This window comes from Aptenodytes patagonicus, chromosome 4, assembly GCF_965638725.1.
Source record: "Aptenodytes patagonicus chromosome 4, bAptPat1.pri.cur, whole genome shotgun sequence".
In the NCBI taxonomy this organism is placed as follows: domain Eukaryota; kingdom Metazoa; phylum Chordata; class Aves; order Sphenisciformes; family Spheniscidae; genus Aptenodytes; species Aptenodytes patagonicus.
Genome location: NC_134952.1, coordinates 13,850,235 through 13,867,267, shown reverse-complemented (window position 1 = coordinate 13,867,267; position 17,033 = coordinate 13,850,235). Strand labels below are relative to the sequence as shown.

General features: G+C 50.6%; 1 protein-coding gene across 2 annotated transcripts in view; it reads right to left on the bottom strand.

Moving 5' to 3' along the window:
* CRMP1 (collapsin response mediator protein 1) overlaps window positions 1-12,834 on the bottom strand; it is a 51,491-nt gene extending 38,657 nt beyond the window's left edge. The window contains exon 1 of one of the 2 annotated variants that reach the window (XM_076335919.1): window positions 12,294-12,834. In XM_076335919.1, coding sequence (XP_076192034.1) covers window positions 12,294-12,665 — 372 coding nt within the window. In that variant the 5' untranslated portion in view covers window positions 12,666-12,834. Of the gene's footprint in view, window positions 1-9,650; window positions 9,996-12,293 lie in introns of those variants that run through there. The other variant, XM_076335920.1, reaches the window with a different exon arrangement.
* Between the last annotated feature and the right edge of the window lie 4,199 nt (window positions 12,835-17,033).

Genomic DNA, 17,033 nt, shown 5'->3' with positions numbered 1-17,033 from the left:
CCTAAGCATGGGCTTCAAGGACAGGCACAGCCCTGGCCTGAAGGCAAAGGGATGCTGCCACCCTGCACCAATGCCACGGCCACCGACGCCTGGGCGCTCCTGCACTGTTTTAGGTCACTGGTACTTGCTGCAATGAAATCGCGGACAGAAATTTGGGCACACACAGGGTCTGTGGAGTAGGTTAGCCTCCTCGGGCATGCAGCTCAGCTGTGAATGGTCAGAGGCCATTTATTATTTACTGGGGGCCTGATGTCAGGCAGCCTGCTTGCAGTTTTCTTACTAAGTGCCAAACGTCCAGAAAAACTAGGGACCAAAGTCCTTTTCTACATGGACAATGTTCCACGCTGGAGGACAGCCACACTCTGTAGCACCCTGGGGAAAGCAGGGTGGAGTGACCTGAAGCTCATGAATTAATCACACAGTACTGGCCCATATTTCCCCTTCCCAGCTGTAACCCCCTCCAGGCAGGACACTTTCTTTGTCTAGCTCTCAGATGTACTCTCAGCCACTGGGGTGACCTTCGGGTGCTCTCACAATGCAAACAACAATGCGCTCATTACTCAGCTCAGGAGGTGACAATAGTGTAAGCCTTTATAGGGTGGCTGCCACCTTTCTATTCAGCTAACAGATGTCTCCGTCACTGGTGCCCTGCCTGCTGAGCCCTAAGGGCTCCATACCAAGTTTTCAGTGCATTGCCTGGCACAAGAAGCTGCCAGCCCAGCTCTTCCCCGTACAAGCCAAGGGAAGCTGCCTTGGACCCTCTCCTCCCTCCAGCCTGCCAAGGACAGACAGAGGGAACATGGCAAAACAGAGAGGGGGTATTGTATTGAACATATAAACTAAGCAATTCATTAGGTGCCAAGATTCAAGGGGGAAAAAAAAAACAGCTCTCATTGACATGGGAGGTACGGAAAGCACCACTGTAAATCCATGCCATTGCTCAGCAATCACTGCGGGGTGTGGGAGCTGAGGTGTCTCTCCTCCACCCGTCGCTGCTGCAATGATGCGACCGCATCGATGCAACGCTGTTTGCTTCCGGGTTTTGTGCCTGGCTATGACACAGCATCAGCACAGCAACGATGCTTATCTTCTGTCTCCCTGCAGCTCCATTTTACAAGCGCTCTGGCACCTCCCAGCTCAGCTCGCTGCTGAGTATGATACAGCCATTCCTATTATTCACAGCTCTTCACTTTCAAACCCTGCGCGCTGCTTTCCTGGTGATTTTTTGCTAATCGCGGTCTAGCTTCTCCTGCTTAATCTGGCAGCAAAGCCACAGAGCTTAGTCCGTGACATGACAGCAATTTTCATGGCAGCAGAAGGAGATGCCACAAACTCAGCAACATTTGCTGCAGGAGGAGGGGCCGGCTGCTCAGACACGAGGCGGTGGCTTTCGCTCCCTTACAACTATTGTTTGCATTACAGTAAGAGCAACACGAAACATCTGTAAGCTGGTGACTGGCACAATTTGTACAAATTGCCTGTATTGCTAGGTTTTTTAAATCAGCTTGGCTCAGCTCTTGTGAAGCGTGTCCATATTTTCATACGCTCCCAATGGTACAAGGACAGCAGAGACAAGCAGCGTCTGCATCAACCTGCCGGATGATGAGCCTGAGCCCTGCTGCAGTCCTGAAATCTGCAGTGGGCTCTGCGCAATTACAAGTGAAGTCAAATTCCTTTGGTCAGTAAATCACTCAACTCTGGGTTATTTGTAAATATGATCCAAATGTTAGATTCAAATGTTAGAGCAGGAATAATTGCAAAGAAATTTAACATTAGCCTTTTTTCATTCACCTACTCCACTCAGAGCTACAGGTATTTAAAAATATTACACACAACAAAATTCAAATACATTTTTTACATATGCAGTTCTCAGTCTGCTTCTGGAACTACTAAAAAACACAGTAACAGAAGAAATAAAAGTGACATAAGATTTACTGAATAAATATTATTTCAAATTTATGCAGCATGTCAAAATAAAATGCAGCAAAAGTTATAGCAAATCACACACTTCTCTTCAGTATCGGTACCCATGGTACTGCACCTGCAGGCATCTTTCAGAGAAAACCACACCTCTACCGTACAAGATGGAGCTTGGGGGGGGGGGGGGAGAGAAAGAAAGAATCTGCCATTATCTGTTCTAGTCATATGAAAAGATTCAAAGGGATTTCAAGAGTGGTGTTTTCATCAAATAGCAGCATCTGCCCAGACTGTAATTCTGATATATGCTATTATATTTTTCCTTTTCTTCCATGAAAGGAATGTCTATCTATTACATTTCCAGCTCTAAATCAAGTAAATTATGTCTTTTTAATTATTTACAGTTTGCTTTATAATTTAGCTACAATGAACTTCATATAACATACTCAGCATGTGGGTCTAAGCACTGCTTCATTCTTGGATTTGGACTTTTACGATTGCTGCATTGCAGCCGTTGCCAACTGAAAAAGTCTTTGCAACACTCTTAGCCCCAGATTTTCCAGGGCTAAAGGAGAAGGAAACCCTCAGCAGTGATTTCATCCTTTGCATAATTCTAAGGACTTGCTAGAATATAGCATTGTCCTTACATCTCCAGAGCAACAATGGCTATATTCTCTAAAAACCAGATTAGTCAATGGCCCTGAAGATGACTAAGGATATTATGCTAAATAGCCATTTGAAAACAGCTTAAATTCCAAATCCACCTGTATTTCCAGTTCTCCGCCTATAAATGTGTGTGGTTTAAAAGACATCAGATTAAAGGCAATAGACAATAAGAAAGCATAAGGCTACGTTATCACACTTGCAGCCAAGGCATTAATCTTTACTTTTTTAGCATTTGAGAATCCTTTGTTGCTAAGGCTTTAAAAAGGCCACTGAGAGTTAGAAAAGACACAGAATCCCCAATTTAGAGGGAAGGTTCAAAAGCCACAGGCTGAAGTTTATGTTCTCCTTGATTAGCCAAATCTCCACAAGAAGACAATTTGCAAGGGAAGTTTCTCAAAGGCAAAAGTCTCACTGGCAGACAATGGAGAGAGGCACTCAGAGCTCCTCTGTGCTTCTGTGCATTCCTCCTCACAGAGTTATTGCCCATAACGTACAAGAGATTTAAAAGATATTTCTTTTGTAGATATATTTGGTTGTCTATTGTCAGAGCTGGTCAGATTCAGACCCAGTTGTGATACAATACAGTTAAATTACCTTGCTTTTAACAAAGTACTTACAAATAAGGAACATTTTAAAACTTAATGGCAGAAGAAGAAAGACATCCTTCCCAAGAGGAATGCTTGCTTAAAATCCTTTCACAAGGATCAAAGAGCTGTAAATGGGATTTCATGAAGTACTGTCTGCTTATAGAAGATCTGCTTTTAATCAGCACTATCCTTCCTTTTGAACTTCACATCTAGGTTACCCTCCATAGGAAGTAATTTTTAGCTAGGGTGATCCCTGAATCAACTCAGGGAATTGCTTGTAAAACATTGTATCCTTGAGGCATCATTTCCGATAGGCCACTAATGGAGAATCCTGCTTTTAAGGTCCTTTTCTTAACAAATGCACGCCAGTATATGGCAATTCATTTCAGAAGGATTATGTTGATTGTAGTAATGCTGTGTCTTGGTCTGTAGCCAATATATTCATTCATCTTTATTCATTTAAAAGATCTGATGTTCTTTTGTTTCCCCTTTGGAGACCTGACTTTCTATTCAGCTAGCAATTTCAGTCCTTAATCACATAGTCTAAAAGGGCTACTCCTACAGCTACTAACTCCATGGGGATTTCTTCACTGTAAATGTCATCTTTGCTTTGCTTTTAGAAGGCAAGCACAACAAACATCTTATTGATGACAATATTCATTGGCATCAGCAGGGGTTTCACCTAAGTATGGGCTGGAGGGTTGAACCTTCCATTGTGTGTTGTTATAGCCATCTCTTGGCTTACACACAGGTTACGTCAATCAGAGCTGATCTCAAAATCTCAGCAAGCCATTCACAGGAAAGGTTAAACTTGGAAAAAAAATAACAGCAATTTACAGCATGCTGGCTGCAGTGTGCAACTGAACCGAAGATGAGTTTTATCTAAGTTCTAGTCAGAAACCTGCATCAGGTTACCGGGACACATCAGCCTCGGCACCAGCCACAGTCGAAACCCAGCTAAGACCAGAAGGAACCCTTCTCTGACAGAGGAGGTGGATGCAAGGGAAACAGAATAGTAGAAAATGTCCTTGAATATGATGTTAGCAATGGTAATTCATGATTGACTAAACGTGGTGGATACAGGTGCATATTGCTTGCACTTAGACACTTTTTGATGTCTTACTGCCTCACACATCTACTTTTCCGGCAAGTCATAGAAAGTTGCAATACTTGCTGCTCTACCTCCCATGGTACCAGCACCGGTCCATGAACAACCCTCCACAGTCTCTCAGCTCTGAGCACTGCGTACTCCTTTAGCCAGCCACATGCAAGCTGGGCAAGGGTGATCAGCTTTACTTAGAGAGATTTTACATAGAGACTTTACTGAAATCAATGGGGACATTTATTATTCGGTAGGAACATGAGCAAGAGCTGAGGCCTTAAACCTCATCAGGACATGCACTACAGATCAAAACTTCATCTTGTGACAAGTGCATCAAGTGACAAGCAAAAGTAATCCTGAAGTACCTCTGTCCCAGGGGACAAGGCCACCATCTTTATGTGTTGCAAGATTAAAACCTGCAAATTATTTTGCTGCTCATCTCTGTTCCATCTCTCTCATACCTACAAAAGCAGCAAGAAATCTATCCCAACTAACTCTCAGTGCCTGACTGCTTCACAAGCCAGTGGGCTCTCCTGGCTCCTGCTCCCACAAAGGAAAATGAAGCTTCTCCCTTTTACCACATGTATAAACTTGCTTATGAAAGAAATAGCAGCAAAGCAGAAAACAGACCCTGACCTCCTGTCAGGAAAGTGGTTCATTGCCAGCGGTCACCCTCGGCACTTGTAAGAAGGAGATTCAGACTTGCTGAACAACCACCTCACCGCATCAGCTGTCTTCCCAGACAGCCACTGTCCCCTTTCCAAACCTGCCCGGCTTCCAGCAAAACGCAGCTCGGTTCCCCGTGGTGGCACCAGCTATGACGCTGAAAACCCTGATGTCCTGCTGAGGGCACCGACTGACAAACTCGTCGTGGCAGTTAAAGGCATCACTGCCCCAAACCCTTCTTTCTGTCCCTCTGCCAAAGGTTTCAATCCCCATAGAAATGTGACCAGAAGGACCTACTCTGAATGTAATTTAAGACACCAGATGGAAGTGGCTTAAACACTGTGGCCACTTTTTCTCCAGTAGAAAAAGTACAGGAAAAGACTTATCACAGAATCACAGAAATGGTGGTTGGAAGTCCAACAACTTCTACTGAAACAGCTAAAGCATCTCCAGAGCTGCGAAGTCCAGTGCAATATGCAATGTGAATTCCAAATGTTCATCGACAGATGAGTAAACTGAGAGGGGACAAGTCTATTAGACAGTTACAGATGGAAAAAAGTAACTTTGAGTATTAAGCAAATATCCAAGAGTAAGAAGGGATCCAGAAGTCCCAGGCCTTGGTGTTTTAGAGCAGGACAAAAAGTGCTGTCTAAATCAGTCCAAATCTTGCGCCAATAGCAGAATAATAATGTGAGACATGTTCCCATGCTCAGCACTCAATAGGCTTCTCAAACTACTTTTGGCAAGTCACACACCAATCTGTGTGTATCTTCATATTGTTAAGCAAAGGTGGGTGGGGAAAAAAGCACGGCCAGGGGAGATATGGAATAGATCCAAACCTAGACGAGGACTTTGGTTCCCCATTCCAGGTACTCACCATGTCTTGCATCTGTAGGACATGTCCCCCCCGGTGTCCAAAGTGAATTAGCTGGCAGCTTTCACACTGCTGTTGTCTCACACCAGAACACCTCACGTTAGCCCAGCGCTTTGCTCAGGCCAAACAGAAAGTGGCCCATCTTGACCCTCTTGACCCTTCAGACCAAAGTCTCACACAGCAAAAGTCCAGACGAATGCATTTTTTCTCTCTCAAAGTATTCTGCCATGTTCAGCTGAAGCCTACTTATTTCTCAGCTCTCTTCACGTCAATCAATTCAAAAGGCTACAACTAAAATTATTCTCCGTGCCCACTCCTCTGAATTTCTCCAGCCTCTCTTCATTTTTCTGCATCTGCTTCTTTTTCTCATCTTGTGCCAGCTCTTCTCTTTACTTGCTAAGCTCAATAGTGAGATCCTTCCTCTGTAACACCTCGGTTTTGAGCTCTGTCTCCCCATGCCTTACAGTCTGCCAGCTCAGGACCAGCAATTCCTTCCCCCATTCATATGCCAGCCCTTGGACCGTTCCCAGGAATATTATTCCCTTTTCTAAGAGATACAGGCACCATTTGCCTCTCCAATGACCCTCCTTGCATTTGCTTTGGTGACTAGCTATTCTCCCTTTGCTCAGCAGAGTTGTCTTCACACCTCCTCTTCACTAAGCTCACGCTGATTATCTTTTAATGGTTGCAATCGCTACTGAAACAAACAAGTCCTGTAACAGACATTTTACATGCCACGTGCTTTTTTTAAATTGTGTTCTGTATATACTGTAATTTTGAGTTCACCCGGGCTCAGGCCTTGCTTGAAAAGTGCCGAGCACTACCAAAACACACAAGCCAAAATAATTTGCAACAGATCTTTCAGTGTCATCATCCCCATTGATTCCCTGTAATATGCTGCACAAGAGGAGTATAATAGTGATGTTAAAAGCAATGGGCGGGGGGGTGTATCCTGGAAAATCTGGTCTGCGTGAGAGCACACCTGCACAACTGAAGCACAAAAGATTGCCACCTCATGCAGAAAAGCACCTCAGCAATGGATGTGGTGGCTGACTGTACTACATAGCGTAAGAAATATGCTCCTGCAGATGCATTCTTGGCCACCCTTACATTATGCACACCCTGCTCCATCCCCAGCTAACACTCCTGAACCAGGGGAGTGAGACCCCCCCCAAGGACTTCAACACAGTGCAGAGGACATGACCAAAGTGCTTACACTTACTGGTTCAGTGCATCTCTATTTTACATAACCCAGAGACTGGTCTGGTGCTTCAAATACAGAGGTCCTTCCCACAGTAGTTACAGCGAAAGGGGCCCAGTTTCTCCAGTCTGACTCACAACTGAATGGCACCTTACACTGGAGCAGTGCTGGTGCTCAGCTAACAACAGCGAGCCTGGATGCTGCATGGGATTCATGGGATGGCTCCTGGCCCCATGCAAGTAACACGGGCTTGGTACGAGAAAATCCACAGCAAAGTATCAGCGCACAAGACACTGTCAAAAATTCGTTGCTCACTATTACAATGAATCCAGGAGCTGGTGTAGCTCCAAAGAGCAGGAGTGTGTGTGTGTGTGTGGAATGTTAAGCACAGTAACAAATGACATTTTTATATGATTTCATCATCACTGTTGTTGTTGCATAACTTTACAGAGCTATCACATTTCCTCAGAGCCCAGAAGGGTTGAAGCTCCAATGTATTTCCTTAGTGGCAGGATGAAATATCTGATTTACCATACTGGAACACAGCTTTCAGAAGATACACGCAGACAAATCCGGTGGGCTCTTGTGGGACGGGCAGCGTGTACAAGGTATAACACAGAGTGTCTGACTTGCTTTTGCTGGAGGAGAAGAAGGGCCAGAAGTGTAAAACATTAAAATAAAAAAGGCAGTCCAAGTCTGATGCCTGCCAACTTCACTAATGTTAATTTATGCCTTTGATTTGGTCACAAAACTCAACACTAGCATTAATGAATATTCATTTATAGAAGCTTCAACACATCCCATTTCAAAGAGAGCAGGCTGAGGTTTGGGCTTTCTTTTTTCCAGCAATCCTCTCACCAGCACAGAGAAGGAAATTTGTGAGAAGTGAAGAAATTAAAACGAACTGTTGATTCCAAGGCAAACACTCATAATTCTTCCAGATTCTTCTTTTACAACAAATTGGAGAGCAAACAACTAGCTATGGGTGGGAACCTGTTACACTCCAGCTGCAGATGAAGGTTGAGCCACACACAAAGCACTGACACTCACCCAGAGGGCAGCCAGGGCCTCCCCCAGTCCAGAGGTACCCTCAGTAACTGCAAGTCACACGAGGCGCTGAGGACTGAGGCAAGAGGAGCTATCACCCAAAGAGCCATCGCAACACCCAGGCTCAGCTTTGGCCACCAGGCACTGCTGCCTGTTGATAGTGCAAAACTGTATAAATGCACCATTTTGGTATCCTAAAACTCTGCATTAGAAGGAGGCTGTTCCCCTCCTGACCAAATATTCGGGCTAAAGGATTTTTTTAAAATCATGAGAAAGCCTCATGATTACATGTTACAAGCCTTGTAACACTGGCTCAAATAATGCCTTCAACCGTCAGGTTTGCGCAGGAAGCCACCACACCCAGCAGTCAGCCCATTCTCCAGCTACTGAAACTTGCCCTGCTTCCCAGCGCCCTTGGCGGTGCCAGCTTTCCTGGGAAAGCTCCACGAACCCAAGTCTCTTTCAGCTCACCCTGCTTCCTGCTCACCTCCACCCCGGGTGCCACAGCAGCAGTGACCCCATCACCCACTGACCCGGCCCCCCGAGAGGAAACCACGCACCAGCCTGCAGAGCGACACAGGCTCTGGGGAAAATCTCTGTGTGACCGAACTCCCGGGGAGATTTCCCCTGAAACCGCCCTCCCCGCCAGCTCTGCCTATTCTTTATCCCCAGCCCTGTCGATCTGGCGTATCTAAGGGAAACAATATACTGAATCAAAGGATCCCAGATCCTTTCTTTCTGCCACGGAAAGCCTGCTCTATTGTAGTCCTGCTCGGGGATGAAAGCATCTAACGGGAGATAGGCACAGATCAGAAGAGGATGGTTATGATTAACTCTTCGACTTCTGATCCCCACCATGACTGATGTATTAATAGCGCGCAGAGGTGTTGGTGCTGGCATCATGGCGCTCTTTGATTTTCCACGCTTCCCCCCCCCCCTCCCCGTTTCCCCACCTCCCATCTCTCCGCACCCCCAGCCCACCCTGGCCCACCGCCCCCTGCCCCCGCCGGGGGGCTGCGCTGCCCCTGCCCGCTGCCGGGGGGCGGCGGCGGCGGGGGCACGTTGTGCTGCGGCTCGTCCCCTCCCTCTTTTGTTCTGCCTCGCCCGGCGGCCGAGCCTCCCCGGGCCCTGCTCCTCGGGAGGGCGGCACCGCCGCCCCCGGGCCCCGGGCCCCGACCCCCGGCCCCGCCAGCGCCGGGGCAAGCCTCCCGCCGGCCCTCCCCTCCCTGCCCCGACCCACCGCCGCCCGGCCCCAGGCTGGCGAACGAGGACACAGCGCTGAGCCCCGGCTGTGCGGAGGGCGAGGAAAGGGAAAAAATAAATAATAAAATAAAATAAAATAAAATAAAATAAAATAAAATAAAATAACTCCCAGCCCGGAGCTCCAGCAGGAGGAGAAGAGGGCACCGGCGCCTGCACCCACCCAGCCCCGGGGAACCTCGGCCGCGGCCCCGCAGCCTGGCGGGCTCCCCGCCGCCATCCGCGGGGCATTGCGCGGCCGCGGCCGCTGCGCGGCCGCCTCACGCCCTTCCCCGCCCCGCTAACAAAGGAGCGAGGGCAGCGGCTCGCTGCGTGCCGGGATCCGCTTACCGTTATGTGGGGGATGCTCTTCTTGCCCTGGTAAGACATGTCGGCTCTCGCTAGCGCCGGGCGCACGCAACACACCCCGAGGAGCGAGCCGAGCCCGACGGAAAAATGTCGGTGGTAGTAAGAGGAATAATAATTCAGAGCCCGGTCGGGTGATGGGGTGGGGCGGGGGCGACCCGGCAGAGCTGTGTAATGGAGGCAAAGTTTCCTCGCCCAGAGGAAGGGGAGCCAGGCAAGCCCGGCACCTTTTTTTCCGGCTGCAATAAAACAGGGACGCGGCTCCCGGGGGAGTCGGCGAGCGCTGCCTCTCCCGGCGGCAGCAGCGCCCTCCCGGCTGCAGGTCGGAGCAGGATTCGCTCAGCTCAACCCAGGAAGCGTTTCCTTCCCTCCTGTCCCCCACCCCTACCCCCTCGGCCCCCCTTCCCAGCCCATCAATCCAGCCGGAGCCTCCCTCCCTCCCGCACCGGCGCTGGGAAACGCCGCCCCCCCAGCTCCGCCACCGCCCCGCTCGCACGCTGAGGTCACCGGCGGGGTCCCACGCGTGGGCTCCCGCAGGGTGGGGTCCGGGGGGGGGTAACCCCCGGCTGTGGGTCCTACCGCGCAGCACATGGCAATGGCACTGCCTGCTCTGTCCCCATAGCACTGACCCCCATGGCACTGCCCTGCTCTGTCCCCATCGCAATGCCTGCTCTGTCCCCATAGCACTGCCCTGCTCTGCCCCTATGGCACTGCCCTGCTCTGCCCTCCTTGTCACTGTCCCAGTGGCGCTCCCTGCTCTGCCCTGTCCCCAGGGAGGGCATGGGGGCTGGCACAGCCCAGCACAGCCAGGTCAGGCCCGGTAGATGCTATGCCAGCAGCTGTTGGAGAGGAAAAGTGGCTAATTGAAACCTTTCTGTCTTTTCTGACTGACAGAGTGCCTCCCTCCACCCAAGGTGCTTGATTAAGGCTCTATGAACAACTGCAGGACGGGTAAAAGGCACTGCAAAGCTGCACCCAAGTTAATCCCCCCGACAAGCAGACAGGGGCTCTTAGTGCGCACACCCCTGCGACACACACGCAGATACAAGGCATTTCCCACCCAGGCCACATTCCTGACACATATCCCCTGAAATCACCATTCGCAGCTTGCAAAAAGCTCCGGCCGCCGCTGCGCAGGGGTCAGGCACATGGCTGCTGCTTACAGTGCACCCTCCTAAGCCAGTGACCAAATATTGCCTACTTTACCCCCAACTTCCTCCTCACCACCCCCACCGCCAAGTCCAATCCACAGCCAGACAACTTTGGAAGCACGGTGAGATCCAGGGAGGTAGCGTGCAATGTGCTCACTACCCTGAGTCCCAGGCTGAACTAGGAAGCAGGGAAGATGGGGAGGAGGTATCAGGGATATCCCAGAAGATGGGGGACGTTCAGGGTGTGCCGTGCCCTCCCACTGCCCCAGGGTCCTGATGGAAAAGACACAGGGGTTCAGGTGAGCTGGGAAAGAGAAGACTGCACTGCAGCTGGCAGCCTCTGAAGGCAACCCTGAGGTCGTTGCAGTGAAGCGGCACCATTGCAGGTGCAGTGTCCCACCAAGCCCTGCCTGCTCGCCCCAGTGTCCCACCACAGCAGGCACCCACGGGGCTGTACGGGAGGCCGTGTGGCACCTGCACCCAGCCCCCAGACCAGAGAGGACCAGCGCCCCATTCATGCTCAAATTGAAGAGAGGGAGAAAAGAGTGGAAACTCTCAGTTTAGCCTGCAGAAAGAGCAGAGCGTGGACAGGCCATACAGCCTCCAGGCTGGGTGCTAAGGATAAGGCTGGATCTATGCAGAGATGTGACTGCAAGGACGCATTTCTTTCTAAGGGGAAATCAATGACAGCCCCGGTTCCCAGGAGAGCCAGCCCCCCAGGTCTGCCTCCAGCCTGCGTGCCACAGACAGGGTTAAGATGGAGAAGCACAGCTGGCAGGGGCTAGCCAGTCCCACCGGACTCACTTTTTCCTTAAGTCTACAATATGAGCCCAGGTTGCAGCCCCAGAGGTGGGAAACCCCCCGGGCAAAGATTTCGGCAGACCCTCCCGCTTTACGCGCTCCCTGCCGGGGAGACAATGAAGGCGCATGGGGAGCCGGGGGGGGAGCCAGGGGCAGAGCCGGGGCCGGGGCAGAGCTGGGGTCTGTGCCTGGGACAGGCTCCGCGGAGTTTTCCCGGCGAGCCCAGACGTGCAGCGGGGGCTGCTTTGTTGCGGGGGGCGGCGGGGAGGCGCCGAGGGGGCCCGGGCTGCCCTCCAGCCCACCCGGCATGGGCAGCGTTTTACCGGCAGGAATGGAAACGGAGAAAACTCATCGCCATCACTTACAAAGGAAAACGATTTCTGGGGTCGTCCCCCCCGCCCCCACTAAGCTCAGGCAAGTGAGATAGTTTAGGGGCCAGCCAGGCTCTTCCTATAGCACCACCGTGCCGGGGAGGAGGGGTCCGTGCCTCCCCGACCTTCCGTGCCGAAACTCCCCCGCGAAGGCGGTCCCCGTCCCCCCACGCCGGCGAGCGGGGCTCTGCGGCACGGCACGGCACGGCACGGCACGGCACGGCACGGCACGGCACGGCTCGCCCGGCGAGCGGGGGCGTCGGCTCCCGCCCCCCGGCCCGGGGCCCCGCTCCGGCCCCGCTCACCTGCCCATTGTCCTGGCCCTGCAGCAGCTCTTTCCCCACGGGGTATCTGATCTCCACGCCCGGGGTCTTGTCCTCCCGGTCTCCCGGGGAGCTGATGACGGAGCCGGAGACCTCGCTGATGTCGCTGGCGGTCTCGCTGTAGTTGTCCCCTCCGTCCAGCATGTCGTGCCGGCTGCCGCTCCGCGGGGTCCGGGACCCCTTCTTCCCCACGCTGTAGGCGTCGAAGTCGATGGTTTTGTTCTCGTAGGCCCCCTCCACGGAGGCGAACATCCCCCCGTATTTCTGCCGCGGTGTCTGGGCTGTCGTGCCCGGCCTAGCTAGATACACAGGCAGGTCATCTTCTTTATTCCAGTTCCTCTTTCTCTCGGCCATTCTCGCTGTCCGGATCTCTCCCTCCCTCCCCCTCTCTCTCTCTGCCTCCCACTTCACTGCACCTTCTACTACCGGGATAGGCTGCTAGTGACCATAAAAATGAATGGATGGATGCAGCAGTGGCGGAGCTGGGTTGGCTGCTGGGATCTTTCCCTTAGGGAGATGCAAACGTTAACCTCCCTCCCCCCACCCACCCCCCGGAACACTCACACCAAAAAAAAAAAAAAAAAGAAAAAAGAAAAAAAAAAGGAAGAAAAATAAGAGAGAGAGAAAGAAATAAATCCAAGCGGGATTTAGAAATAGCCGTGTTAGTAAAGAGCACGTGAAAATAAAGTACAAAGAGCGGAGAGGAGAGGGTGGCAGAGGCAGGTGATTGGAAAGCCCTTGACGAATAGGAAGAGCAGCAGCAATTCCCAGAGCAAGGACCGCAGTGCACACGCTCCCCCGGTATAAAGAATGATCCGGGGGGCGGGAGGCGGGGGGAGGAGGGAGCCCTCTACATGCACACACAGCCGGTGCAAACAGGGTCCTTCCCGGAGGGCGGGTGCCGGTCACCTGCTGCTACGTGGCTTCGGGGGGGGGGGGGAAGAAAAAAAGAGAAAGAAAAGAAAAAAAGCAAAGCCCAGAATGTCCCCAGCCCCCCAGCGAGCAGGAGGGAGTTTCTCCCACTTTGCACACTCACACTCCCCCCGCCTCCCTCCGCAGAAGGAGGCTGCGGCGGTGCCCGAGCGGGGGGGGCGGGCGGGGGGCGCGGCCGCGGCAGCCCGCGGTGCGGAGTGGGGGCGGGCCAGCTCCGCGCTGCCCCCCGCCGCTCGGGGTCGGTCGGCGGCCACAGGGGGAGCGGCGGGGAGAGGAGGAGGGGTGGCCGGGGTGGGGGAGGAAGCACAACCAGCCCCAGGCCCCCGGGGCAGGGGGGCTGGCGCTGCCCTCTCCCTGCCGCAGCAGCTGGTCCCCGGGGGGACGACGGCGGCCCCGCTCCGCCCCGCCGCCCCCCCGCCGCGGCGGCGCTGCGAGGGCGTCCGATCCCGCAGCGCGCCGCGCAAGCAGCGGGCACGGCGGCGGCGGCGGCCGGCCCTGACACGGAAGTGATCGCGACGAGCGCTGCCTGCGCCGCCGGCTCCGCCGCCGGGGATGGGGCGCCGGGGGGCGGCGGCTCCGCGGACCGCGGCGTCCAGCCCGCGGAGCCCGGAGTGCCCGGCGCGCCGCCTCGCCGACACCCCCGCGGAGCCGGCGGGGCGCCCGCGGGGCCCGGCGCGCCGCCCCGCTGAGCCCGGCCCGCCGCCCCGCGGAGCCCCGCGGAAGCCGGGGAGGCCGGCGCGCTCCCGCGGAGCTGTCCCTTCAGCACCCCGGGCGGCATCCCCGGGCGGCCGGCCCTGGCCGGCTCTCGCCTGGCTTTCGCTTCGGCAAACGAGGGGCAACCACGGGACCCTGAGGCGGAGGATCGCTGTGAGGGATGCCAGTTCCCAAAATCAAGGAGGGTTTCTTAAAGCAGGAGGGGTGAAGAATGTGTTACCCTCAAGTCTCAGCACAGCCCACTTCAGAAAGTCCATCTTCACACTTCTACCTGTCTTACAATGCCTGAGGAGATCATCCACTGAAACCACAACACCTTGGACACTCCTCTCCTGCACATGGAGCCAATCTCAGACAATTCTGACAGGCCTTGAATACCCCAGCAGTTACATAAGGAACATTTCCATTGCTCTGAAATAATATATTGGAACAAACTGCTCTGAGATAGATGAAATGACTAAGCAGATTTGAAGCAGTGGGTCAATCACAAGACCTGTTTACTGCTCATGTACAACATGGTTATGCCATTTGAATACAAGCCCAGCCACACAGCACTGTTGTCTATGGCCCACAGGCATGCCTGGTAGTCCCAGCACGAGAAAAATCGCAAGTTATAAATTGATCAGGAAAAGTGGGAGGTTAAAGACAGAGGTCCCTGGGATTTCATCAGAAGCAAGTCCAGATAACCATCTTTCTCATGAACAATTAACTACCCCTGGACCAAAACCATGTAAAAAGCAATGATGTAACATACTTGAGCATTGCCAAAACACATCAAGGGAAAACACCTTTCTTTTCTGCATTTGTTATAATGCAGTGGTACCTCCAGTCTTGAATGCCCTGGAACACTGTGTGTTGTTTGCATGAGGGGAGTTAGGGAATTAGTCAAAAGCTCACTGATCATTGGTTAGTAACATACTGATTTTAGTAGTTGCAGCATCATGACTGACATTTCTGAGCATATATTGCCCAGGATTCCACAACTCGCTTAATAAACCTTGCTACCACATTAACACTAATACCATATGGAGGTTTCACTGGTGTGTGGAAAAATAAGTATAGCTTGTAGGACATTGCTTTGTTGCTTCCTTAAAATTCTTTTCTTGTATGTAGACAAATATTGATTTTATTTTTTTTTTTTGTTCATAATGGTAACATTGAGTTTTATTGATCATGTTGGGAAAAAAAAAAGTCAATTTGTTCCTCCACAGGACATCAAACCCTGATAGTTAGTGAAATATGCAGGTGGTATGGAGTGTGATGTGTGACCTGCATGTCTTTGTAAGTATTGGAAAAATTATTCATTTTATGAGATATTTCTTTCCAATCAAGAGATTAATTTGAACCTCCAAAAAAATTTCTGATGGTCCCATAGTAGGTCCAATACGTTGTACATAGTGCATGTGTCTGCTGAATGAAGACCACCTTTTATTTAACATCCATAAAGCTAAGAAAGATGGACTCTGTTTACACTTGGGATCTAGTTAGGTAACATTGTTCAGGTTTCTAGAACTGCTCAGTTTTTTGAAATAACAAAGAATAATGATATTTTTTTCAGTATTAAGCTAGGACATTCATCTTAATGCTAATACATAAGGAGAGCACAAGACTCAGAGAACATGTCAAATCAATGCTTTAGAAAACAGCATTAAACTTTCAAGTTAGTAATAAGCATAAAATCATATCAGAGACTTTCTTTGTTTTTAAATGGATTTTTTTTTCATATTGTAGCCCTTAGTTTATTAAAAACTGTGTTCTAAGTCAACAGATGCATACTGTTCTTCTGTTCACTACAAGATAAAATTGCAGTTTTAGGTGCTACAGAAGCAGACCCAGTTACAGCCTGATACCCTGTCACCCTGCTAGTTTACCTAAAAACATGTATGCAGTTTTGGAGAAATATATTGCTTTGGTATATTCTCTTGCAGACACTGCATCTCATCCTGTCTTGACATAGCTTGACGAAAAGGGGACAGAACTTGATCGGAAGTGCACCCTCGTCCTATAGGACCTTTAATCTTTATATCGATATAGCATCAATGACAAATTATATTCCGAATAGACTAGATGAAAGATAGCAGAAAACCTAGAGGCATGCTCGCTTCACACAACAAAAACCTTCAACAGAAGTCCAACAAGAAAGATATCATTTACCAGCTTGGCTCCAGTTGTAGCTGGAACACTTCTTGCAACAGTGTGAACATCATGAGCTGGAACAGGACTTCCCTGGTGCAGGGGCTCAGAGAATATGCGATGTACATTTTGCACCTATTTTTGTTATTGTGCATTTTACAACAGAATCATCAGACAAAAAAGGCATGAACAGCCCAAAGGGAGTGAGTGTGAGAGACACCCAAGTTTTCTTTCTCCCAGAGGAGTGACTTGAGTCACTAAGTCACTGAGTCAGCCTCCCTCTCTCTGCTCTACATGACTGTTGTATCTCTGGCTGCAGTGTCCTCCTACCCCCATAAAAGCCCATCCCGTAGATGGGTGGTTTGGACTGTCTCCTGACATGTAGGAACCGTGGATCCAAAAGCCCACAAGCTGGGGAAGGCTCAGGTTTCCCACTTCCTGAGCAGTGATCCAGCCCATAGTATTCTGCTAATTCATATTAATTCTATTAAATCGGCAAAAGTTGAATGGCAGCTCCTCCACCAAGAGGAGCAAGAGCTCAGGAGTAACAGTTTCCTTACCCTGTTAGCAGACCAGGTGGCCCCTTGCTCAAAATGGAGATTTTCTGGGTTGCTATCCAGGGATACAGTTGTATTTACAACTATACTTCAGAAGCTCCACCACCATTTTAGAGTTAAAAATAATTAAAATTATGAAGTTTTTAATTTAAAATATGCATACATTTAATATACAAAATTATACAAATTATACATTTAACTAACATAGAAAAATACATCTTGTTAACAAGATAAAATGTCAACATATCTTAGATAATTTAAGTGAGAGTTACAAATCTGTGATAATCATCAAGTAGACTTTGTGACTTCATTACAATTCTGTATCTTCCCTAGTTACACTGAAAATTAATACATATGCACAGTTGATATCCATGACAAATGTCTT